The 26,936-nt window shown below is 42.6% G+C and overlaps 1 protein-coding gene across 1 annotated transcript in view; it reads right to left on the bottom strand.

Moving 5' to 3' along the window:
- The window catches only part of TMEM132D (transmembrane protein 132D), an 824,162-nt gene that overhangs the window by 245,036 nt on the left and 552,190 nt on the right, over nucleotides 1-26,936 (bottom strand). Inside the window, exon 4 of the mRNA XM_003276114.2 lies at nucleotides 21,009-21,192. Within this exon, the coding sequence (XP_003276162.1) occupies nucleotides 21,009-21,192 (184 nt within the window). The remainder of the gene's footprint in view (nucleotides 1-21,008; nucleotides 21,193-26,936) is intronic.

The following is a 26,936-nucleotide window of genomic DNA, read 5'->3' on the forward strand; positions in this document are numbered from 1 at the left end:
GGGTTCTTATGTATCCTGTGGTTTTTAGTGGAGCATTTAGGACATTTACATTCAATGTTAGTATTGAAATGTGAGGTACCCTTGCATTCATCATGCTCTTTGTTGCCTGTGTACTTTGGTTTTTTGTTGTTTTTGCTTTTTAAGTTGTAGTTTTGTTTTATAAATCCTGTGCGATTTATGCTTTAAAGAGGTTCTGTTTTGATGTGTTTCCAGGATTTGTTTCAAGATTTAGAGCTTCTTTTAGCAGTTCTTGTAGTGGTGGCTTGGTAATGGTGAAGTCTCTCAGCATTTGTTTGTCTGAAAACGATTGTATCTTTCCTTCATATATGGTGCTTAGTTTTCCTGGATACAAAATTCTTGGCTGATAATTATTTTGTTTGAGGAGGCTGAAGATAGGCCCCCAATCCCCTCTAGCTTCTAGGGTTTCTGCTGAGAAATCTGCTGTTAATCTGATAGGTTTTCCTTTATAGGTTACCTGGTGCTTCTGTCTCACAGCTCTTAAGATTCTTTCCTTCATCTTAACTTTAGATAACCTGATGACAGTGTGCCTAGGTGAAGATCTTTTGGCCATGAATTTCCCAGGTGTGTTTTATGCTTCTCGTATTGGATGTCTAGCTCTCTAGCAAGGCCAGGGAAGTTTTCCTCGATTTTCCCCCAAATATGTTTTCCAAGCTTTTACAATTCTCTTCTTCCTCAGGAACACTGATTATTCTTAGGTTTAGTCATTTAATATAATCCCAGACTTCTCGGAGGCTTTGTTCATATTTTCTTATTATTTTTTCTTTGTCTTTGTTGGGTTGGGTTAATTCAAAGACCTTGTCTTCAAGCTCTGAATTTCTTTCTTCTACTTGTTCAATTCTGTTGCTGAGACTTTCCAGGGCATTTCACATTTCTAAAAATATGTCCAAATTTCCTGAAGTTTTTGTTGTTTTTTTTCTTAAGTTATCTAATTCCTCGAATATTTCTCCCTTCACTTGTATCATTGTTTGGATTTCCTTGCATTGGGCTTTGCCTTTCTCTGGTCCCTCCCTTATTAGCTTAATAACTAACCTCCTGAACTCTTCTTCAGGCAAATCAGAGATTTCTTCTTGATTTGAATCCATTGCTGGTGAACTAGCATGATTTTGGAAAGGGTATTGAAGAGCCTTGTTTTGTCATATTACCAGGGTTGGTTTTCTGGTTCCTTCTCATTTGGGTAAGCTCTGTTAGAGGGAAGGTCTAGGGCTGAAGGCTGTTGTTCAGATTCTTTTGTCCCATGGGGTAGTCCCTTGATGTAATACTCTCCCCCTTTTCCTATGGATCTGGCTTCCTGTAAGCCAAACTGCAGTGATTATTGTCTCTCTTCTGAGTCTAGCCACCCAGTGAGTCTACCTGGCTCCAGGCTGGTACTGGGGGTTGTCTGCACAGAGTCCTGTGATGTGATCCATCTATGGGTCTCTCATCCATGGAAACCAGTGCCTGTTCCAGTGGAGGTGGCAGGGGTGTGCAATGGATTCCATGAGGATCTTTAGCTTCGGCTGTTTAACGCTTTATGTTTGTGCTGGTGGCACTTCCCAGTTATAGTAGTGTGGAGAGGGACCAGAGGTGGGCGGGACCCTAGATCTCCCAAGGTTGTATGCCCTTTGTCTTCCATTACCAGGGTGCATAGGGAAGGACCATCAGGTGGGGGCAGGGCTAGGCATGTCTGAGCTCAGACTCTCTTTGGGTGGGTCTTGCTGCTCCTGCTGCTGTCGGGGATGGAGGTGAGATTCCCAGTTACTGGAGTTGTGTAGCTAAGAGGATTATGGCTGCCTCTGCTGAGTCACGTAGGTTGTCAGGAAAGTGGGGGAAAGCTGACAGTCACAGGCCTCGCCCAGCTCCCATGCAAACCGAAGGGCTGGTTTCACTCCCATTGTGCCCTCCGCAACAGTTTGTCTCCAAGCGGAGGGTGAGATGTATTGAAAACTTGCCCTGGGCTACCCGCCTTCCAGCTGCGGGGAAAAAAAGGTCTTGGTTCTTCCCTGCCTGTGAAGTCTGCAAGCCCTCTCAAGTTCTGGCCAGGAGGCTTCTCGCCCCATTCAAATTGTTACAAAGTTCAGCTAGAGAATTCCTTCTCCCTGCGGAGTTTTACCCCCTGCTCCTCTGGCCACCCTCCCCATAGATCCCTGTGGTGCCAGGCAGAAATGGACTGCTTGGGGACCCAGCGAGATCCCAGGGCCTTTCTGCTGCTTCCTCTACCCCTGACTCAGCCCCAGGTAAAGTTAGAAACTTCTTCCACAAACAGACCTTCAGCTTTTCCAGTGGGGTGTGTGTGTGGGAGAGGAGGGTCTCCCTTTCCCACTTCCACAGTTGGGGCGCCCACAGTATTAGGGGTGTCTCCTGATCCTGCAGGAGCAGTCCGCTTCCTTCAGAGGGTCTCACCACTTATGTCCTTAAAGTGACTGTGAGTAATGTGATCACATTTCTGAATTATCAATAAATAGATGATATTTAAAGCCACAAGGAAGGATGAGATCACCCAAGGACTCGAAACAGGCAGAAAATCTGGACTGTTTAGAGCAGTCCAGTGTTTGTGGGATGTGTAGATAAGAAGAAACAAGGAAAGGAGATTAAAAAAAGAGAAGCTCATGAGATTGGAAGAAGATGTAACATGCACATTGTCCCAGAACCCTTGGTATTCCTCAGAAGGTATTGTCTATCCCTGTTCAGAATATCAGTTAATAAGCTGAGTGAGGAAATTGATGGCATGCAAATCTCAGTTATACATGATACAGAACTGAGAGTTATAATAAAAATGCTCTATCACAGATCCAAGATCCTAAAATATTTCAACAGGCTGCAGTGACGATGGACTGTGTCCAGTGAGATGATATTTTAGAGAGAAATGCCAAATTTAACTCTCAGGCTCAAAATCCTCACTGTATAAGAACAATCACCGAGAAGATGTAGCTGAGGGCCAGCCTGTGAAAAGGACAGAGAGAGACTTAGGAACTGGGAGTCAATAATGCAATGCACCTTTCCAAGAAGAGTCACAGAGTATTCGCCGGGGTTAATCAAAATAGGGTGCTTAAAATGATCTACTAAAGTCTAGTTCAACTCTCTTCTTCATCAATCCATATCTGGAACACCATTTTCAGTTCTGGGACTACAGATTAAGTTTGGGTCCAAAACTGAGACTGACAGACAATTTAATGCTGAAAAGAAGATAAACAATCATCTCTGAGGATACTAATCAACCCAAGAGTATCTGGAGAAGAACGTGCAGAGTAGCTACAGAATAATAATAATAATTGGTAGAACCGAGAGTTATTTAAATCCAAGAAAGAGACATTCTATGGGACACTGTGCAGGAGACTACTGTGAATTTCCTAACCCTTTTTAGGCAAGAAAAACTATACTTTCCAGTTGTCTCATAGTTAGGAAGGGCTAGAAAAAGATGATACTAGAAGAGACTGGAAATGAAGGCAGGGGTTAGACCACGTAGGCTAGTGTGAAGTATTCTGGTGTCTCTTCTAAAAGCCAAAGAAAGTCATAGATATGTTTTAAGTATGAGATAAGGACATCATTAAAAATGAAGTTATAAAAGATTACCATCTACAGTGTAGAAAATAGTGTGGAGAGAGATTAAGAGTAGTTGAAACATTTGTAATGGTTTACACTAGAAAAAAGAATAGTTTGGAGTACAATAGGGGCAGTGGATACAGGAAGAAAGGCACAGATTTGAAAAATACATAAATCCATCTTTTTTTCAGGTAAAATCAACAGGACTTGGTATTGGGTTGGATATAAGGACATGGGAAAGAGGAGTACCAATAATGACCTAAATGAATAATAAAATGAAAGCGAGCCATCCACTAGATATTACTTATGCAAATCTATCTACCCATCTATCTATCTGTCTGTCTGTCTGTCTATCTATCTACCTACCTATCGTCTATCTCTGTAGACATAACATTTATAGCCTTATTATCTTTTTCTCTATCATCTATATTCATAACCATACTTTACCCACATATTTATCTATTATGTCTATTTATATAGAAAGGCATGGGTTTCCCTAAGAGGTAGCACATGATTTCCTGTCCCCAGAGAAGATCAATGAAAGCTAGACAATTTCCCAGTGGAGACATTATAGAGAGAATTCCATTATATGATCAAAAAATCATAGGCTGTTTTAAAACATATTATCACTGATCTTCCTAACAAAAAGTCAAGAATTCTATTAAGTAGATGGGGTCATTGTGACATTATTTCATACCCAAGAAGAGGCAGATACCAAAATAGAAACTTCCCAAAGTTACTGTGATCAGGGGTGACAGAAACATGGGTTTTTCTTCTTGGGAGCCTCAATTATTTTCTCCTGTGATTCAGAAAGCTTCTAATATTCCATATCCATCACTTAGTCATGCCCCAGCTCTGCTTTACCATCTTCCATTTTGAAGATAAATGTGGTCCTCATGCCTCAGGACCATGGCACGAGGCAGACCTTTTCAATCCATCCATGCGTGGGACGAATGTTTCCTTCCTGCTCTCTGTCGGACACACAGACATGTCTCTGTCTTTTGCTGCATTGGCCCTCTATATTCTTACTAGTATAGTTCCATGCTTAAATCCTGGTGGTGTAAAAGCATCAGTGTTGGAGTCAGACATCCATTTCAGTCATGTGACTTCCAGTAACTTATTTTCTTTCCACCAGCCTTAATTTTCTCATCTGCAAAATGGCCATCATGGCCATTTCTCTTGATGGTAGAGCATTGATACAATGTTTTGTGAAGAGGCTGCATGGTGTGAACTAGGTAGCAACATACAACAACTGTCCAGACACTTAATAAAGAAGACATTCTGTTTATTTTGTAGAGTTGAATCGTTTCTCAGTGGTTGAAATGGATGTTTATTACTGTCTCCCAATTTTATTACTACAAGGCAAATTCCTTTAAATCCAGGTTGGATTTTTTTCTAGAAAGATACGGGTTCTGGGTTCCATCATTACACCAAGGTTGATACACTAGAAGGCTAAATTTGCCACCTGTCTCATATCTTAGAAAGGAATTTAACTTTTCTCTGCTTTTCAAAGATGAATCTGTTGCATACAGTAAGAGGTATGTAATACTTAATACTCTCACATTAAGTAAAATAATTAACTGGCTAGTCACACACATTTTCAAAATGAAAATAACAGATTTAATAGATAGGATTCTCAGATCTCTGTTAACATGCTTTGCAAAATCCTTTCCTTAATCATTGCATTGCTTTTCCATATGTTGTCTTATTATACTTGCATATAACTGCAAATTCATGAAAACGAATAGGCTCCATTTCCATTTAAAAATTGTCAGGAAAACAGATCTGTGTGGAACCATACACTGCAGTTTAAGTACTTCCTTCCAGTTTGTTGCTGACAGGTTTAGGAAAAATAAGTTCTGTAAAAAGTCACTTTGAACTGTAACTACCATATCCCTTAGGTAGTAATTTTAAAGAATTCTACTGCAGGGTGGCCTTTCTGTTGTTTAATGATACAGCTACCCATAAGGCATTAAAATGCCCCTTCTTCCCATTCCTATTTACGTTACTCGTATTTTTACAATTAAAAAAAAAAGCGTAAATAGCAACTTTTCCCATCTTTTCTGATCTAGACATAATATTCTCTGACACACACCATCATTTCATTAGAGAAATTGATATATATCCACTTGCTATAGCCTTGGGGATTAACACCAAACTCTGTGAACATGCTGCAAAGAGAAAAACAAACAGAAAAAATATATCTAGCATTAGATGAATTAACAAACCAAAAAATCACTGCTGGTGAACCAAAGAAAATTAAACTGATTCTGAAGAAAAGTGCTGATTCTTTAGGAAAATGTGATTAGAGGTAGCCTGGCCTTGAACTTAAGATTGTCAAAAAACACTGTTACATGTTTGTCAAATTCTTTTTGATGGGAAGTTCACAGGTTATAAAAAAATACATTTCAAAGCTTTAAATCTTAGCTGAAGCCTAATCTTCAGTGTTGAATATCACCAACCAAGCACTTTGATTTCAGTATCAATGACCAGCTACACCGGACAGGTATGTTGGCCACATTCAGGGTCACAGTGCTAGCCATGTCATCTTGAAGGCAGGAGTCATCTCTTCCCTGTCTAGCCACGTGTGTTTCATTAATGAGGAATAGTGGGTAGGTCCTTTCTTCACATGCCTTTCTATTATTTTGATTTTTCAAGCACATTTTCTATAGGAAGTAGGTTTTATTTTTTTTTTGAAGGTTTTAAGATTTGTTTTGTAAATAAATGGAAAAGCAGTTAGCTCCTTCACCCCAAATTCTCTATAACCATATCTGTCCTGTGATTTTTTAGCTGAGGATTTTCTTTTTTTCAAACTTCATGTGTTTCCCAGCTTCTGCTCCTTTCTACTGGAAGCCTGAATTTATCCAAGTATCCATCTTTGACTGACTGCATTTAGAGGAAGCTGATCTTAGCGAGTTATGGCGATACTGTCCCCATGGTTATGATGAGTTTAGGAGGTCTGTCTTAGCCTGACCTGGGTGTCTGGTGATTGTTACCAGTTTAGGGTAGGTTGATGGCCTAATTGGACAGAGTCTGACTGTTCGCATAACCAAGCGAATCCAGTCTTAAACAGTGGACCAATAAATTCTGATTTCTGCATAAACCAGTTGGGTTTGAATTTGAAAAGGTCCTAACAGATGCAGCATTTTGTCATTTGGTGCCTGCCTGACAGAAGATTTCAGACTCCACACACAGAGCACAGACATTATTACTTACTATGTAAAATATCATAGATTTATTTAGTCTTTTCATCCCTGGAGGACATTCAATGTTACTTTTACCTTAATTTCTTGAAAAACTTATAGAAGAAAAAAGTGATGGTCAGGGCAGTGGCTCACACCTGTAATCCCAGCCCTTTGGGAGGCAGAGGTGGGTGGATCACAAGGTCAGGAATTCAAGACCAGCCTTGCCAAGATGGTGAAACCCCATCCCTACTAGAAATACAAAAAATTATCCAGATGTGGTGGTGGGCACCTGTAATCCCAGATACTCAGGAGGCTGAGGGCAGGGAATTGCTTGAACCTGGGAGGCAGAGGTTGCAGTGAGCCGAGATCGTGCCACTGCACTCCAGCCTGGGCAATAGAGCGAGACTCCGAGGCTGGATTTTGTGCGCCATGATCTGAACCACACCTTACAGAATACCAGAATCAAATTCACCCTAAAACATAACAAAGCATGTTAACAGAGATCTGAGAATCCTATCTATTAAATCTGTTATTTTCATTTTGAAAATGTGTGTGACTAGCCAGTTAATTATTTTACTTAATGTGAGAGTATTGAGTATTACATACCTCTTACTGTGATAACTACTTTAATTTTTTTGCATGTGAATATCCCCAAACACGTCTTCTTTGTCATTGCTGTTAAGAGCAGCACGTGTATTTACTGTAAAGCCACTGAGTGGCAGACCCCGTGCTAAGTATTTGACTTCCACACTCATGACATTTTACATCACCCTGTGAAGTAGAGGCACCATCATTATCCCCAGTTTGCAGATGACAAAAGTGAGGTGCAGAAAGGTCATCTACCTCACCCAAAGTCTGCTCAGTTACAGACTTTCAGGCCAGGCATCTGAATTGGCTCCATCTGATTCATTCCCCAGCACCGGCATGGTTACTGAGCTTCTGCCGCGGGATGGACAGCAGTCCAAGCGCTACAAACACAGCATGAACACAACTACCCCTATTCCCTTGGGGATCAGACGCTGGACAGAAACAAGGTGTGTCAGGTGCAAAGAAATACCATGGAGAAAAGGTAAGTGAAGATAAGGGAATACTGAATGTGGCAGGATGCTCTTTAGACGGGGTGGTCAGAAAAGCCCTTACCGTTGAGGCTGGATTTTGTGCGCCATGATCTGAACCACACCTTAGAGAATACCAGAATCAAATTCACCCCAAAACATAAGCCTGGCAAAGCTGGATGGCACCTGCAAATTAGGTGGATCCTAAGGCTTGCTGGAATTTTGAGTTGGGCTTTAGGTGGTCTTTCTTGTGAGAAATACAAGTCTCACAGATACAAGAGAGGACTGTGGGCTTGGCAGCTGGCATAAAACCTGAAATATGAATCCCCATGCACTCCAGCCTTCGTGAAAGGTGTTTTCACCTTCTGGTAGTTGCTGACAGGATTTTAGATGCTATGGAGTGAGTCAGTCCTTAGAAAGCAACTCAAGAGGCAAGGAATCATTGGCTCTGAGCAATTAGTCACATTAGGAACCTGAGAATTCGTCACAAACATGCCCTTAAATCAGTTTCCAGTTCTCCTTTCTGTTCTGCCTTCAACCCTTATATGCATTTAATTCAAAGGTCATTGCCAGCTACGGAGCAAACAAGCTCTGACGCTGTCCAGTGGGCACCACCAAAGAGAAAGACGATGAAGTTCACCAAAGAATGTGAGGGGCATGGAGAAAGATGAAGGAAGACTAGGCATCATGAGTGCTGGAGGCCCCCCAGGACTCTGAAAGGATGGAAGGCCACACCATTGGGAGGGTTCGCTCATGACAGGGATTAACAGGCTCAGGGCTGAGCTATCAAACCTGAGGTGCCTTCAGAATGATCAAGGGAAAATGCAGCTCAAGCTACCTGCCTTGGTTAATCCCGTGGACACTCTCCATGGGGTGACATATAGTCAGAATTCATCTCTGTTCTCCGTGGAGAATACACTTTTCTCACAATAACACTACTTTTTTTATTTTTAGGGAACCCTTCATTCAAGGAGATAAAAGTTTATACCATAATTGGGGATTGTAGGGGGGATTTTCCACCCCCAGAATGAGGAACTCAGGCCTGGATAAGCAAAGGCTACACTGACATTAGACCTGGGATAGGCAAATCACAGCCTGCAAAAGCTGTCTTTTTTGTATGTCCTGCAGCTATGAATGCTTTATGCATTCATATACGTGGTGAAAAAAAATCAAAAGAAGTACACTGCTTTGTGACACATGAAAATTATACGAAATTAAAGTTTCAGCTCTCACAAAGTTTCAGCTTTTTATTGGAACTCAGTTACACCCATTTGCTTACATGTTTACGGCTGCCTTCCGGCCCCACATGCGGGGCGGAATTGTTGCACGGAGACCGTGTGGCTTGCGAGGCTGAAAATATTTACTACCTGTCCCTTCACAGAAAGTGTTTGCCAACCCCATTGTTTTCAACTCTATTTGAGCTATTGCTCTTTTTATATAACAAATATTTACGTAACAAATAAAGTAGCACTTACTTTACTGTCCTGAAATAAGAACCATAATTAATCTACCAATACACATATTTTAATAATTGGTGTAATATTTTCACTGAATTACAAAATATAAAAGAAAATAGTTTATAATAAAATAATAGGTACTCAAATACATAAATTTTGGGGGCAGGAACAGCACCGTAAGTCGTAACGGTGCACTCAGATACTTGCGCCTCTACGTAGAAGGGTGTGAATGAGACAGCTGTAAATGCAGACTGACACACTGGCTGTGTTGACAACCCAAACATCACAACTGGCACTGCTGCTGTTGCCTAATGAGAGAGTTTGCTGACAATAGCAGGTGCTTTTGATGGAGCGCACGGCCAGGCCATCGACAAACTGTTTATTAGGGAAGGAACTTCTATCTGACCTCCTCTCTCCTCTCAGGGCCTTACATTGGCTGAACTCAAGCAGAAGCCAGTGGGCTGGGCAGCCTGTTCCACGAAATCCATAAAGGAAAGACCCCAGGGGCACACAGCAGGGTGGAGAACAACAAACAGTGGGTCCGCACGGCAAGTGGAGAGTATACCAACCACCATCATCTCAGTAGATGATGTGAATTCCGCTGATTCCCCAAGCCAAACTTTTAGATACTGTCTAACCTGATAGCCACTAGCACACATGGCTGTTTATGTTAATATTAATTTTAGAAATTCAGTTACTCGGTGACACAATCCACATTTCTAGAACCCAATAACCCACATGTGGCTGTGGCCACCATACTGGATGGCTTAGATTATAGAACGTTTATATCATCTCGGAAAGTTTCACTGGACAGTCTGTCTAGTCCAGACTCACATTTGCTCTCTGCTGTTCAAACACACTCCTTGTCCAGTCTATAAGCAAGTCCTGGTGCTATGCTTAGGAAATACACTCTGAGACCTTCCACTTGTCTTCACCATCCCCATCATCACCCTATTCCAAGTTGTCATCCTTTCTACCCGGACCATCAAAGGAGCCCCCAAGTGGTCTTTCTATTTCCATTGTGGATCTCTCCCTGCAAATCTGATCTCCTCATAGCATTCAGAGTGATATTAAAATATAAATCATGATCATTTCAGATATAAACATCTTGAACCAGAAATCCCGCTGCACGTACCATGCCTGATGGGGTCTCTAGTACCCAGCTCCCACCTACCCTGACCTCATCTCCTTGTACCATTTCCCAACTCACTATCTCCTGTTGCACTGGACCTTTTACCACTCGAAAGCACTCAGGGCTGGCCCCTGCTTTGGGCTTCAGCACCCACTTTTTCCTCTGTCTGGAAAGCCAGCTCCTTTCACAACTTCCCAGGCTGGGCCCTTCCTGGAGCAACGTCTGAGCTCAGATGTCATCTCTGCAGGAACAACCTAGTCTGAAAGAGCACATCTCAATGAGTCTTTCCCTCCGTGATACCCGGTTCTATTTTCTTCCGAGCAGGTATTAATTCTGAAATTATCTTGCTCAATTATTTTTGACACATTTCCCAGCTGCTTCCCCTGAGTGGCATGAGCTCTGCTAAATCTCAAGACAAAGGCAAGTGCCCAGCACACAGTGAGCTCAGGAAATGGTTTTCAAATGGACTGTGCTTCTGTGGTACCTCTAAAATGAGTTACATCATAGCTTATTTGTTCACTGATAGCACCTGGTTGTACAACAGCTAGGGCTGTAATAACCACACGGTGAGCAACAAAAGCAATAACTCTCCTGCATTTGTTTTGTACTATGGGCCTTTAAAAGCACTGAAGTTCAGCCAACACCGCCGTCTCATTATAAATCACCTCTGGAGAGGATGGCTCATTAGGGAACATCAGAGGCAACAGAGTGGGCTGAAAGGAAAAGGCAGTGGCTTTGTGCATAATAAATAATTCATTTTCAGATGACTTTTTCTATTTCAATAAGACTTCTCAATTTCGTATTTTTATGAGCACACCTCCTTGCATTTGCATTTTCCAAAGATCTTTTTGCATATGGAACTGATCAACAGCCTACGCTCTGTTTCCCGTGTGAGAGGGGTGGAGTGGACTGGTTATGAGCTTAGACTCTGGCGCTCATCCATCTGGAATCGAATTTCAGCTCAGCTTCTTAGCTGGGTAGCTTGGGGCTGTTCTTCCAGTTCTGTGTGGCCTCATCCATCTGTGAAATGGGGATAATAGTCATATCAACTTCACTGGTTCATTGTGGAAATTAAATTCTTTATATATACATAAATAATTTATGTATATATATAAAGAATACATATATATACTTTCATACATCTTGAATCAGAAATCCTGCTGCTGCAGGTACCACGGCTGATGGGATCTCTAGAACCCAGCTCCTGCCTACCCTGACCTCATCTCCTCCATATATGTGTAGAAGTTCCTAGAACCAATACCTGGTACCTAATGAACAGTAAGTATTTGGTGTAATTACTGTGAATGCTGTTTAGGGAACAATGGCTATTCAACAAACACACAATGCAAGAAGGTGCTTTAGAGAAGAGATTTTTTCAAGGGCTATCTTAATTTGCACTTGGTTGAGAAAGTATAAAAATGAAAGCCATAGTGTGCTGTGCAGTGTGACTGAATTTTCGAAAAGTCTGAGTAGAACAAGAGGGTATCTGGCATATTAATTAACACGCTCTCACAAGAAAAGAATGCTATGAACAGTCAAATAAAAAGAGTCAAGAATCTGCTTTTATGCCAAAAATTCAACAAAAATATTATTCAAGCCAGGAAAGGAAGCTCCCTTCCCTAATTGGACAGCATTTTCTTAAGTCCTGATCTTAGTGGGTGACTGTCACCACACATTACCTGTGCTGACTTCAAAACTGCAGGGAGATAGGTGGCCTGGGTTACCATCTCCTCGCAAATCCATGTATATTCCGATGGGGGATAAGGCTGTTCTCTTACAAGCCTTTACTGAGCATCTACTATGGGCTGGTCCTGTGCTTTCTGCTGGGGGATATCAGGAGGACAGAGTTTGAGCATAATCACAGTATTGGAAGATGTAACACAAACCAGAAGAATACATGTGCCAGGAGAATATGTCCCAAAGATTCTGAAGATGAGGGTAGAGTATGGTTGGTGAAAAGGAAGTTCATTTTATTTAAGAAGAGAAATGTACTTGATTCAGTAAAGCTTATTTAAAATGTATTTCATCAGAAGATTTACAATAGCAAAATTATATGGTTCTAAAAATATGAGTAAGTTTTGTCTGCTAAGATCACAGAAATGGAAATTTTCTACCAAATCCTAGATTTAAAGAACATGCCTTAACCGAGAAGATCGAGGAAGATGCAGGTGAGATAAGGAGGGAAGAGATTCCTTAATGATTACACTATTGTAATCTCAAGAATCACATAAGGAAGGGACTCAGCATCCAATCACATAGGTGGAGGGTCAGGCCAACAATAATCTGCTTAGCTTCACCTGTAGTTGCCGGGGTTATGGAGTCCCCTACTCGTGCTAATGAGAAAACAGCATCTGAGAATGAAATATCACATGTCAGGAGGGGTTTATTGGAGTCTAGCAGCTTCCAGTTTGGAAAAAAGGCTTGGAGATTGGAGAGGTTTAGGTGGGTGCTATGGTTTGAATGTTCCCTCCCCAAATCATGTTGACACTTAATCCCCAGTGTGGCAATACTGAGAGGTGGGCCTTTGAGAGATGGTTGAGTCATGAGGGCCCTACACTTGTGAATGAATTAATCCATTTGTGGATGTGAATTAATCCATTCATGGATGAATGGATTAATGTGTTATCATAGGAGTGAGACTGGTGGCATTGTAAGAAGAGGCGGAGAGACCTGAGACAGCACATTAGCATACTCAGCCCCACACCATACAACACCCTGCTCTACCCTGGGACTCTGCAGAGAGTTCCCCACCAGCAAGAAGGTCTTCACCACCTGTGGCCTCTTGACCTTGGACTTCTCAGCCTCCATAACTTTAATACATAATTTTCCTTATAAATCGCCCAGGCATTCTGGGCATTCTGTTGTAAGCAACAGAAAATAGACAAATACACCAGGGATCAAAGAATAAATGAGACGAGGAAGGACTTAGAGTGCAAATCAAAGGGACATCCTGAGCCTATGTCCTCCCAAGCTTCTTGGGTATGGCTCCTACCTATGATGGCTCCAAACACATGATCTCAGCCAGCAAGAATAACTTCACAGTGTCAGAACCCTCCGACTTGCCCACTGCCCTCATTGTGTGCAAGGAAAACACGGGTGCACAGAGTAGAGGTGTCAACACGGGTCCTGTCTGAGCACGAGGATCAAGGAAGACCCTGTGGAGGATGTGGCATGGGAGCTGGGCTCTAACGAGAGAATTCTGAGATGCTTTTTCCCTTTCCATCAGAATCACATTTGAGAAAAAGCTCAGAATATGATATCAAATTGCACTTCTTAAAGAGCAATGGCACATTTTATTCTTCACGTTTGTTTAAGAGCTCTGTGGTCTTCCCCAGGATCTTCAGGGCTGGGCTTGGCAGATGCGTCTGTATGTATCCTTATGCCATTGTGAACGCCACGTAACAGCATCAGCACCAGGTCCCTGTGGGGCTGGAGTTCTCCTTTGATTATTTTCAAGGATAATACAGACATTGTCTGTCCTGACCATGTCTCCTGATTAAGTTTTATCTCAAGTTTCAGATCCATTCTAATAACTAAAACTTAGTGGTCATAGCTGAGACCCAAAGCAAAATGAGAAGCTGGTCAAGAGACCCACCTGGGAGGGCATGTTCTTAAAATCCCACAGGAGAGCAGTCAGTCATTCACCTCCATTTCCTGCACTTATCACAATAACAGTAACCACAAGTATAATATCCAACCAGCCACTACCCAAGAGGAAGAAAATTGTTTTATTTTAAAATGAAGAGGACTTGTTACTATGTTTTAAAGGACTAGCTGATAAGGCATTCAAAAATTGATAAAGTATATATCTATCAGTGCCATTACCCCTGAACACTGGTGTAAACTTGAAACACTTGGTTTAGCCAAAACTCAGGAGGCAGTTAGGAGAGAAGGACGTTGAAGAACTTTGAGAAATGGAGACCTTTCTCCTTGGAAAGCTGTGTCACTACAAAGGGGACTCCAACTTTTCAAAGACATGCAAACATCAGGCCGGGTGTAATGGCTCATGCCCCTAACCCCAGCATTTTGGGAGGCAGAGGCAGGTGGATTGCTTGAGGCCAGGAGTTTGAGACCAGCCTGGGCAACATGGCAAAACCCCATCTCTACTAAAATATAAAAATTAGCTGGGCATGGTGGTGCACACCTGCAATCCCAGCTATTTGGGTGGCTGAGTCTTGAGAATACACTGAACCCGGGAGGCAGAGGTTGCAGTGAGCTGAGATTGCGCCACTGCACTCCAGCCTGGGTGACAAAGTGAGACTCTGTCTCCAAAAAACAAAAACAAAAAGAAAGAGAAGAAGAGTAAACACCAGTCTCCAGATTCAGACACTAATGTGGTTACAGATAATGCTAATGCACCTTTAATGACCTTTTCCCTCAGAATTTGCCTCCCTAAAAACAAAACTGAATTTACTTACAACATAGTAAGGCATGATTTCCTAAACTGAAAAAACAATGTAATAAATCTCATAAAAACCTACAACTGGATTAAGAAACTAAACCGTTTCAAGACCCTAGACATTAGGGGGAAAAAAAGGCAAAATATTGAAGAAGACTTCAAGAAAAAAATACAAAATATTTTTTAAAAATTGTTTCTAAAAAGTAGCTTTCAGTGCAAGCACTTGACCGCATCGCATCCCAGAGCTTTCCTGGAGATGAAATTACACAGCACACAAAGAATGGAGAGGCCACCAGCTTCAGCCCAAGTAGACCTCAAATCCTTCACAACAGCATGAAGGTGCCACAATTGTGCTTCCTTTCAGCATTATTTTTGAAGACTGTTGACCTACTTACTTAGTTGTGCTGTGTGTATTTTAATATTTGAGATTTTATGCCTTTTTTAAATCTTGGATATAATTAGAGGGAGATGAGGGATTTCCATTATGGAAAAGATCAATGGATTTGACTACATACAAATGACACAAACAGACAGAAGTCTGTGTAAGCCAAAAAAGTCTGACCAGCAAAGTTAGTCAGCAAATGGTAAACTAGTAAGAGTACCTGCAATATGTCAATGTTTTAAAGTTAGGATCACGAATATATAGAAATAGAAATGTGGTTACCAGTGTCTGGGGAGGAGGGAGGAGGAATTTGTGTTCAGTAGCTGTAGAGTTTCAGTGTTCCAGGATGAAAAAGTTCGGGAGAGTCATTGCACAACAATGAGAAAATACTTAACATTACTAAAGTATACACTTAAAATGGTTAAGATGGTAGCTTTAATGTTATATGATTTCTACCATAATAAAAAAAGATTTATAACAAAGTTCTAAGAATAAATTGAATTCCCAATGAGAAAAGAAAATGGGCAAAGAACAAACGCTTAATAGGAAATAAACATGCCATCTAAGAAAGGCAAATTAAAGCAACATTGAGATACAAGTTTTACTTAATAAATTGTCTGTTTTCTAAATTTTAATATTTCATGTTAGAGGAAGTTGCAGGAAAATGGGTATCACTACGCATAGCAAGTGGAACTTTAAATTGGTTAAGCTTTCTGGGAGACAGTTTGGCAAACATTATAAAAAACTAATACAATATTGCATATCCTTTGATTTGAATTTATTTCTAAAAGTTGACCTGAAGGAGTTCATTAAAAATGTGTGCAAAGATTTTTGTACAAAAATATAAACCATAAGTTATTTTATAACAAAAAAGCTCTTAAATTTTAAGCTTATGTGGTAGTGTCATGGAGATATACTGGGAACTTTTTGTTTGGGCCTAAAGCTAGGACACATCTTTTATTCCTGTGTTTTCTTCACACCTATATCCAATGCATTGGGAAGTCTTGTCTTCTAAGGCAGATGCTGCTGCTCCACTGTTATTATCTCAGCCAGGACAGTCCAGAACAGCACCAGACATTTCCCCATGTGCACTCCCGCCTCCCACTGTTGAATGCTTGCAGCTGGGCATCTGGCTCCTGGAGTAGCTCACCCTCTCCAGCCTCCCTTGCAGCTAGATGTCAGCACTTGGCAGAGCTCTATGCTGGTGGGGTGGGAGCACGGGTGGTGTGCTCAGGATGGAGGGGAGCACATTCTCCCCTTTTCCACTTACAAAATATGTTATAAAAAATTATAGGCCGGGTGTGGTGGCTCATGCCTGTAATTCCAGCACTTTGGGAAACCAGGGCAGGTGGATCACCTTAGGTCAGGAGTTCAAGACCAGCCTGGCTAATATAGTGAAACCCCATCTTTACTAAAAATACAAAAATTAGCTGGGCCTGTTGGCAGGTGCCTGTAATCCCAGCTACTTGGGAGGCTGAGGCAGGAGAATCACTTGAACCTGGGGGGCAGAGGTTGCAGTGAGCCGAGATATTGCCACTGCACTCCAGCCTGGGCAACGGAGTGAAAATCTGTCTCACGAAAACAGAAAAATAAATAATAAAACAAAAATTTAAAAAGTAATACAATATGCAATTTTGTATTACCTTTTAAATAATGTTTGCCAAACTGCCTTCCAGAAAGCTAAACAAATTTAAAATTCCACCTGCTTTGTGTAATGATTCCCATTTTCCTGCAACTTCATCAACACGGAATGTTAATATTTAGAAAATAGCTGCAACGTGGGTACGGTTGTCATTAATTTGGAGCAAGAGTGATTAGGTCAATGTCTTTGGGGTCACTCAAAGCAACAGGATGGAAAGAGGCCACACCCTGACCTGCTGGAGCCACCTTATGAGTCCCAGGCTGCTGGCATTTAGACAGGGTATGGAGAGCCAAGTAAATGTCAAGCTCTGTAGGTCAGCACTGTAAGGTCTTTTATTTCCAGCAGCCAGAATACAGTCCCCTAATGCTGTCTTACCCTCTTGAATTCATTCTCCACGTACAGCCACACTGATCTTCTGAAAACGTCAGTCAGTCTGTGTGGCTCCCCTGCGGACCGCCTCGCAGGGCTTCCCACTCCACGAGACAATCCAACTCCTCATGCTGGCTTCCGAGCTCCCCGGAGACTCTGAACTCAACTCACTCACCACCCGCCGTCCAGGCAGGCTGGCTTTCCTTCCCTTTCTCTTACGTTTCAGGGATGTGTGACATCAATCAATCAATCAATCAATCAATGGATGCATGGATCTAAAATTTCTTTCACATATTTCTCAATAAAGATAGAATGAACAGAAGCAAAGTAATTTAATAATGGCAACCTCATCCCCTGCATGACAACACTCTTTTACGAACCAAGTCAAGGTTAAAATAAGGCACCTTGCTCTGGGAAGACTCAGAACCACTACCAGTACCAAAGGTGAATCAGACAGGACTCTGGCTCTCCACTTAGTTGCAAAGGAAGCTGCTCAGAGCCCATTGCTAACAACTCAGCCCACCACATTTCATTTTGTTTTGTTTTGTATTTGAGATGAAGCCTTGCTCTATTACCTAGGCTTACTCTGTCACCTCCACCTCCCGGGTTCAAGCCATTCTGCTGCCTAAGCCTCCTGAGTAGCTGGGACTACAGGCATGTACCACCATACCCGGCTAATTTTTGTATTTTTAGTAAAGACAGGGTTTCACCATGTTGGCCAGGCTGGTCTTGAACTCCTGACCTCAGGTGATCCACCTTCCTCGGCCTCCCAAAGTGCTGGGATTACAGGCATGAGCCACTGCACCCAGCCCCACCAAGTTTTAATCCAATACATTTAATTCAGTTCAAGAAGCAGTGGGTGCCTACATACTGTCAACCACTCTTCTTATATTGCAAAATATGAGAGCTCTGGATAAGTCCCTTACCTGAAAAAATTTATAACATTATTGCCAGAGTATTGCTTACATTTTAAATTCAGTAGTTAAGTAATCATAATATAGATAACATTTACTGTGTGTTTGCTCTAGGCTGGGCACTCTAATAAGTACATTTTTTTTTTTTTTTTTTTTTTGAGGAAGGTTCTCACCCTGTCACACAGGCTGGAGTGCTGTGGTGCGTTCTTGGCTCACTGCAAGTTCCGCCTCCCAAGTTCAAGCGATTCTCATGCCTCAGCCTCCCAAGTAGCTAGTATTATAGGCATGTGCCATCACACCTGGCTAAGTTTTGTAGTTTTTTTTTAGTAGAGATGGGGTTTTGCCATGCTGGTCAGGCTGGTCTTGAACTCCTGACCTCACGTGATCTGCCCACCTTGGCCTCCCAAAATGCTGGGATTACAGGCATGAGCCACTGCGCCTAGTCTAAGTACACTTTAATTACCGTTTTATCCTTACAATATTATAAGTATAACTCCCTCTACAGATGAGGAAATTGAGGCACAATGAAATTAAGTATGGTTGCATGAATAGCTAGTGGAGACCATAATTTGTTATGTTATTCTTTTTCCTGGGAGACTTATAATGACCAATGAAAAATGGAAAACAGGTACTAAGATGAGGGACCTCTTTGAGCCTCAGTTTCCTCACGTGGAAATAAAGGAGAATTGTTGCAGATGCTGTTCATTGCCTTAGAATACCTTTTCTCTGGTTTCCTTGTAACAGAATTTGAGCAATCTTTCATGCTAAAAAAGTAGGTTTCTCAGCCTTCCTTACAATTAGATGTGGCTATGTAACTAAGTTTTGGTGAATTGGATGCAACCAGAAATAGTATGTTGGATTCTTGTAAAGTTCTTTTGAAACGGAAAAGAGATTGGCCCTGTTTGAACTTTGGCCTTTTTAAGTTTTGCTGGTCTGCAGAATATAGATGTGATGGCTGGCATCCCAGCAGCTATCTTGGACCACGAGGTAATCATGAGGATGGAATCCATGCACCTGACTACTGAAGTAGAAGGAAAGATGGGGCCTGGGTCTCAGACGTCATGGAACACCAAACCAGCCCTAGACCACTAACCTTAGGAACTTCTTTACATGAAAGAAGAAATTTGTACTTAATTCATAATTAGCCAGAGGGTAAGTTAGGGTGCCTGGACAGGGAGCTCCGTTGCTCTCAGCCAAATGCAATTCCTAATTGGTACACACGTCAAGGGGGTCTCCACTGAGATTTTTGTTTCTAGCTCTACCATTATACATTCTTAGAACATTACATAGGGCTGGGCACTGTGGCTCACATCTGTAATCCCAGTACTTTGAGAGGCTGAGGTGGGTGGATCACGAGGTCAGGAGTTCAAGACCAGCCTGGCCAAGATGGTGAAAGCCCGTCTCTACTAAAAATGCAAAAATTAGCCAGGCATGGTGGTGGGCATCTGTAATCCCAGCTACTCAGGAGGCTGAGACAGGAGAATTGACCCCAGACGGCAAAGGTTGCAGTGAGCCAAGATCACACCACTGCACTCCAGCCTGGGCAATAGACTGGGACTCTGTCACAAAAAAAAAAAAAAAAAAAAAAAAACATTACATGTAGCATAGCAAGAAAAGGTGCTGTAGGATGGGAAATGTTTCAGAGGCTGTTGAAGGATGGAGAGAGGGGCTCTTGTGGGACTGCGGACTCGTATAGGCCATGAGGAACAATGGGGTTTAGAACAGGCAACAGCAGCATCAGGGCCACTTGAGGCAGGAGAAACGCCGAGTGCGGGGAGTAGGAAACAGCACGCAGCCTGGCCTGGGCCAAGCGCAGCAGCAGGAGGTGCTCAGGGAGAGCTGCCCAGTCTCCACAGACCAGAGGTGCGGAAAGGAGCAAATTCAAACCACTACTTGCTCGAGACAAACGGCGTTGCCATTCCCAGTGATAGAACCTCTAAGAGTCCAAAGCAAAGGGCACTACTGTCTCACACAAAATAATAACCAGGGAGGCTCAGTGCCTCTCAAATAAAACAGTAAGAGCCCTTGTCAACTACAGTCACCCAAACACCTTTACATTTCCTAATGAACAACACAGTAACCAGTTTAGTGTCACCGGGCAGCTGTCCAGTTGCCTTGGACTGAAGAACGGATTTCCGGTGTTCTTTCAGCATGACATAAGAACACTGGTCAATATTTTCTTTTCTTTTCTTTTTTTTTTTTTCTTTTGAGACAGAGTCTCTCTCTGTCGCCCAGGCTGGAGTGCAGTGGCGCGATCTCGGCTCACTGCAAGCTCTGCCTCCCAGGTTCATGCCATTCTCCTGCCTCAGCCTCTCCGAGTAGCTGGGACTACAGGTGCCCACCACCGCGCCCGGCTAATTTTTTGCACCCTTAGTAGAGACGGGGTTTCACCATGGTCTCGATCTCCTGACCTCGTGATCCACCTGCCTCGGCCTCCCAAAGTGCTAGGATTACAGGCGTGAGCCACCACGCCCGGCTAGTCAATATTTTCTAACTGGTGGTCTGGGGGACCAGGCAGGCGTTTGCCAAATGTCTCAGCACATTTCACTCCTATGCTTGATCTACACTGACTCCAGAGCTGCGTGTGTTCGCGATCCACAGGTGTCTACATCATATGCTACAAACACATCCATCAAGTCAGCAACAATTTTCACACAGTAGCAGACCCAAATCTAATACCTGGAGTTTATTTTCTAAATAATATGTTAAGAAAATTGTTTCATATTTGTACATATATATAGATACACACACACACTCTCACACACACACTCACACACACACACGATTGGCTATTGGTCATCAACTTTGTGGTTTCGTTTCTCACTGTCCTGGTTCTTGGCTCCTCCACTTTTCCCCACCCAGCCTGGGTCACAGTGCGGCGCCTTCCCTTCCCCCGAGTTCCGTTCTAACAGCCCAGGGCGGGGCTTGCTTACCATAGCCAGTGGCACAACTGCAATCAAGTCCTTCGGGCTCACATAGATCTTGGACACTCCCAAGTCAGACGTGATCTCTCCGGGGTACTCGACCTGCCACGTGACCAGCTGTGTGGCTGGCAGGTCACTGGGCTCTTCCACCTCCACGTCGATCTGCATGACCTCGTAGGAGGTGCCATCGGCACTGGAGAGAAGACACAGAGGAGAACAGCTTTCAGGGACTGATGAGGCATAGCATGCTTGGCAGAGAGTGGGCAGCCCTTGGCCATTTCTCCATGTACCTCCACATGGAACCAAGTGCACACATCTCTGCAAAGTGCATTCAGAGACGCCATTCCAAAATGAACAAAGGAGATCTAATATGCTCTGCAGCATTAGCCTGGGCTTAGATACTATCACTCCAGGTCCCAAAGTCCTTCTGTTTGTGGCTGCTCAGCTGCCCCAGAGCAGCTATTTGTGGATAATTATGGGAAATAGTGATTGCATTTCTTAAACACTTCCTTTCCCGTTCTCCATTTAGGAGAGCACTTTTCCTCACTCTCACAAATTTCTATGCAACTTCCATTGGGTTTTCCAAAGCCACAGCCAGACTGAGTTGGGTGCACAGAATTTTAAGGATGTCTGAGGGTGACACAGCTGTGTAATTGGCAGTGGTAAGACAGAATTGCAGAGAAACAGGAAAGGTGTGCACAACAAACCAGGGTCAAGGGGGTCGCTGTGATGAGCATGGAGAAGTCAGCAGATATTACGTGGAGATGGGAGTCATTGTGACAAAGACTGGTTTCTAGACACTCAATTTTCCTATAGGCATACGTCTAGAAACAAATCCGCCTAGGACTTTCTGGATTATTTTTACAGCTATTTAAGTAATTAATTAGCTGGCTGCCTCATCATAGTGATTTTTGGTATAATGTCTACTCTTCTATGTGACAGGTAGAAAAATGTAGATTTGGTGCCTGCCTCTGCCTGAAGAGGAAATGAACAGGGTGTAGGTGAGAATGAACAGAGGAATCTGCTGAGAGAGGTGCTTTTTAAAACCTCAGTGGCCAAACAACGTCTACGTGTCAGATCTATTTCTAAAAGATTTGAATTTGACACTTTTGAGAAATGATCACTGAACTCTGACATGTAGGAGAATAAGGTTTGTTCTTTTAAATGTGACCAAACTATTGACATTTTTATCAGATCGTCAAACTCACCCAAGTTTATCAGTAAGAAGCTCAGAGATAAATGGTGGGGCTTCCAGGGAGCCTTGTTCTCAATAGGAGGGATGAGATGGAAAACTAGAATAACAGGGGAGATTCTAATGAACAGAGAAGGAGGGAGAGAGACACAGACAGAGAGAAAGGAGGAGGGAGGCAGAAATGGAAGGAGAGAGATAAGTAGAAAGAAAGGAGAGATAAAAGCGATCACTTGAAGTCAGGAGTTGGAGACCAGCTTGGCCAACAGGGCAAAACTCTATCTCTACTAATAATACAAAAATTAGCTGGGCGTGGTGGCTTGTGCCTATAATCCCAGCTACTTGGGAGGCTGAGGCATGAGAATTGAACCTGGGAGGCAGAGGTTGCAGTGAGCTGGGATCACACCACTGCACTCCAGCCTGGGTGACAGAATGAAAATAGGTCTCAAAAAAAAAAAAACAAAAAAAAAAGAAAAGAAAAGAAAAAGAAAGATAGAAGAAGAGGAAGGGCAGGAGGAAAAGAAAAAGGAGAGGAAGGAGGGGGCCGGAGAAATGAGATGAGAAGAACTGCCAAAAGAAAGCACCCCAATTGCAGAGGTCAGCCTTCCGCTTAAGCAGCCATCTCTTCCATGGAAAGGGGTAGCTGAAATGGGCTGTGAGTAATGAAGGGGAAAAGACAACAGCTGGTTTTTGAATCCTACAAAACGCACTCTTTCTTGGCTCCTGAAAGAAAGTTGTTTAACTCTTTGAGAAGCAGCTGCTGTGATAAAAATCCCCTAGACCACGGTGGGCTTTTTTCTCCCACACCTTTCTTTTCATAAGAAAAGGATGCCGCTGTCTCTTTGAAGCCCCTGACTGGCATTTCTAGTCACAGCTAGAGGGAACTGGGAATTAAGATGCTAGAATGCACCTTTGTTTTTGTCTTCGAACTTTACAAGAATTTTGGTATGACTTTCCCATTGATGAAATTGGATAAACTCCATCTTGTCTGTGGGCCTTGCCTTCTGTTTTTAATCACAAAGAAAGGAATTTATAGAACAGAATTAGCATTACTTGCGTTTGAGCCGTGTCAACACCTGCATAAGTGTAGCTCATTGTACACAAGAACTGCCTACATGTCCACATCACATTCTACCCCTACTTCCTTCCAGGTTCCTTGACCTCAAATAAAAACCAACAATCCTTGCCTGCAGTGGAATACTGGACGCCTCCCACCCCACAGCCCCATACTTCTGTTTTTAGAGTTTGTTTTATCAGAAAAACCTTATACATCTCTTTATATATGTAAGTTCTTGCCATCCTAGAAGACCCACCTATAACACCATTCAATAAATAAAAGCTAATAAGTGCTCCATTTACTTCATCTAATTTTACTCTTCCTGTAACCTTACATGATTGTTCTATACATTTAGATTTTCCCTTTTTCTTTAGATCCATTTCCCGGCCAAGATGTAAAAGCAACAAGGTCTTTTTTCAGCCAACTGCCCTCTCTATGAAGTGGTGATGAAAATAGTCTAAGTTGGGAATTCTTTTTTTTATACTTTAAGTTCTAGGGTACGTGTGCACAATGTGCAGGTTTGTTACGTAGGTATACATGTGCCATGTTGGTTTGCTGCACCCATTAACTCGTCATTTACATTAGGTATATCTCCTAATGCTGTCCCTCCCCCGTCCCCCCACCCCACAACAGGCCCCCGTGTGTGATGTTCCCCTTCCTGTGTCCATGTGTTCTCATTGTTCAATTCCCACCTTTGAGTGAGAACATGCAGTGTTTGGTTTTTTGTCCTTGCGATAGTTTACTGAGAATGATGATTTCCAGTTGCATCCATGTCCCTACAAAGGACATGAACTCATCATTTTTTATGGCTGCATAGTATTCCATGGTGTATATGTGCCACATTTTCTCAATCCGGTCTATCATTGCTGGACATTTGGGTTGGTTCCATTACTGGGTGTATACCCAAAGGATTATAAAACATGCTGCTGTAAAGACAAATGCACACGTATGTTTATAGCGGCACTATTCACAATAGCAAAGACTAAGTTGGGAATTCTTAACCAAGGACTATATCAACCTTCAGAAAGGTTGTACCTTGAACTTGTGGGGAAAACGTTGCACGCGTGTGATTTTCTGGAAAGATTCCTTAGCTTGCATGAGTTCCCCAATAGTTCATCTACAGTACGGTTATGGACCGAGTTCCTGACAATTTCCTTTATAAATTCTGCACATGGTGATCTCTTTGGAATATCTCATCACATGTATCTTAGTGCGACAGTGGGAATTTGAATTTTAATGCCCCTTTGTAAATATTTAGCACTTAACAGCTTCCCGAACTCTTGCGTCGTAGGCAATATTTATCACTTCTTCATGTTTTACTCTAAAGACAAGGACTGTGCCTTTGCCGTTTGTGTGTCTGACAGATGGCACATGTCCTGAAAACAGTGGTCATATTTATCTCGTTGCATTTTGTGCTTATAATAGAGTGTAATTCCTGATATTCATCAGAAGGGAATCTGATGTATTGTAGGAGATAAATACAGTCGGTTAAAGAGAAGTTTATAAATCATATCTGGTTAAAGTCGTGATTTTTACACCTCCCATGCATTCAAATTTTCTGGAGGAACTTTACAAATAAAGCAATGTCCACGCATCATCCTTACAGATTTCTGATTGTTCCTGAGTGGAGTCAGGGTCAAAGGTGTTCGAACCAGAGCGACTCCATCTTGCGTAAGGGCTGGAAAACGAGGCTGGCACTTGCTGGGCAGCATTCCCAGAAGGGTAGGCATTCCTAGCCTCTAGATGTTTACGGTTAAGGGAACAAATTAATCATGTTTACTAAACAGACCCAGACTTGGGAGTGTCCAGATATCCTGATATCTGGAGAAAAAAGACATTCCTAATTTTGCTTTACAGATAATAATGTTGCCGGGCATGGTGGCTCATGCCTGTAATCCCACCACTTTGGGAGGCTAAGGTGGGTGGATCACTTGAGGTCAGGAGTTCAAGACCAGCCTGGCCAACATGGTGAAGCCTCATCTCTAAAAAAAAAAAAAAAAAAAAAAATAATTAGCCGGGCATGGTGGCACATGCCTGTAATCCCGGGGGAGGCTGAGGCAGGAGAATTGCTTGAACCCAGGAGGCAGAGGTTGCAGTGAACTGAGATCATGATCGTGCCGCTGCACTCCAGCCTGGGTGACAGAGCAAGACCCTGTCTCAAAAAAAATAAAGATAATAATATTGATTCTTGCAAAACATAGTAATTAAGAAAACTAATCCTTTATCACAAACCCTTGCAGCAGAACACATTTCTCCATATATACAAGCATTGTTCCTAGGGTGGACGTGTTCCTCCTCTTACATTCGGGAATGCCCTGCTCTGTCTATGGAGTAGCTGTGCTTTCGCCACTTTACTTTCTTAATAAACTTGCTTTTGCTTTGCACTGTGGACTCGCTCTGAATTCTTTCTTGTGCGAGATCCAAGAACCCTCTCTTGGGATCTGGATCAGAACCCCTTTCCTGTAACATATTTCTGGTGACCACAGATGGGACTACAGTGCAGAAACCCTGACCCAAGGACTACCTTTGGGTAAATGCTGGGGTCCTGTAACATATTTCTGGCAAACCCCAAATGGATGATACTGAAGAGAGACCCCTGACCCAAAGGACAATCATCTGCATGCACCAATTGGCCAACTTTTGGTAGGCGGGGTGCATATACCTGGGTAAAGAATGGGATTGGGTTAGAGGCCCAACTTAGGGGAGCTGGAGTCTCTCCTAGGACAGAGTGGGTTAGAGGCCCCGCTTAATAAAAGGCAAGGATGCTTGACCAACCTTGGGTTAGAGGCCCGACCTTGGGTTGGGACCCTACTTAGTTGCTTCTAAGATTTCGGGGGTTAGAGGCTCCTCTCAGTAAAGTCCCCCTCGGCTAAGGGCAGGTTTAGCACCGCAGGCTCTGCTCTTCATATTAACCTGCCTTTTTCTCTTGCTGCATGAATCAATTTCTTGGTTGCTGTCTCTGTTTCACTGTCATTTTCAGGAGACTTTATTTAATGGGTCTTGGGGATTTTAACTTACTCTTCTCCTATGTGCCTCCCGATTTCCGTCCGTCTGCTTGCAAAACATTGGGAGCAAAAAGCATTGATGGCTCCGTCTCTAAAATTGCTGATTGAGATTTGGTATTTAACAGCTACAAGCAGTAAGGTTAGACAGATGTGGTTATGTTTTGTTGCCACTATGCCGACTAGGTGTGATTGAGAAGCACAAGGATGGAAATCACGGGACTTTTCCCTTTGCCGTTTTGTTTCATTTTTGCACACTGAAAACACTTCTTTCCTTTCTTGGATTTGGGCAAACTGGCTTTGCTCATCCACTATTGCCCAGGACCTGCTTGCTCTGGTCCTTCTCATCTAAATCCTCTTCATTTCCTTTGCCTTATTCGACATTTTTGTTAAAGTCCATGTTGTGGTTTATCTAAGATTCATGGCTCAGTTCACTTATGTTATTTGGATAATCTGAATAAGCAAATTCAGTTTTTGGCAGGGATCCCCTCATTAATACAGCTGGCCTTCAAAACCTGTCTTATCCTTGTTAGTGGAACTTGGCCAGCGGCAATACAGTCTCGCAGGTTTGGAACTTTTCTTTCAGGATCACCTGCTTCCTTTATGGGAATCACAACATCAATTGCAAAGAACTCACCACTAGGATGTATTCTCGAACATTGGGACCAGTTTCAACTGAATGGGCTTAA

Source organism: Nomascus leucogenys, chromosome 10, assembly GCF_006542625.1.
Source record: "Nomascus leucogenys isolate Asia chromosome 10, Asia_NLE_v1, whole genome shotgun sequence".
Lineage (NCBI taxonomy): Eukaryota > Metazoa > Chordata > Mammalia > Primates > Hylobatidae > Nomascus > Nomascus leucogenys.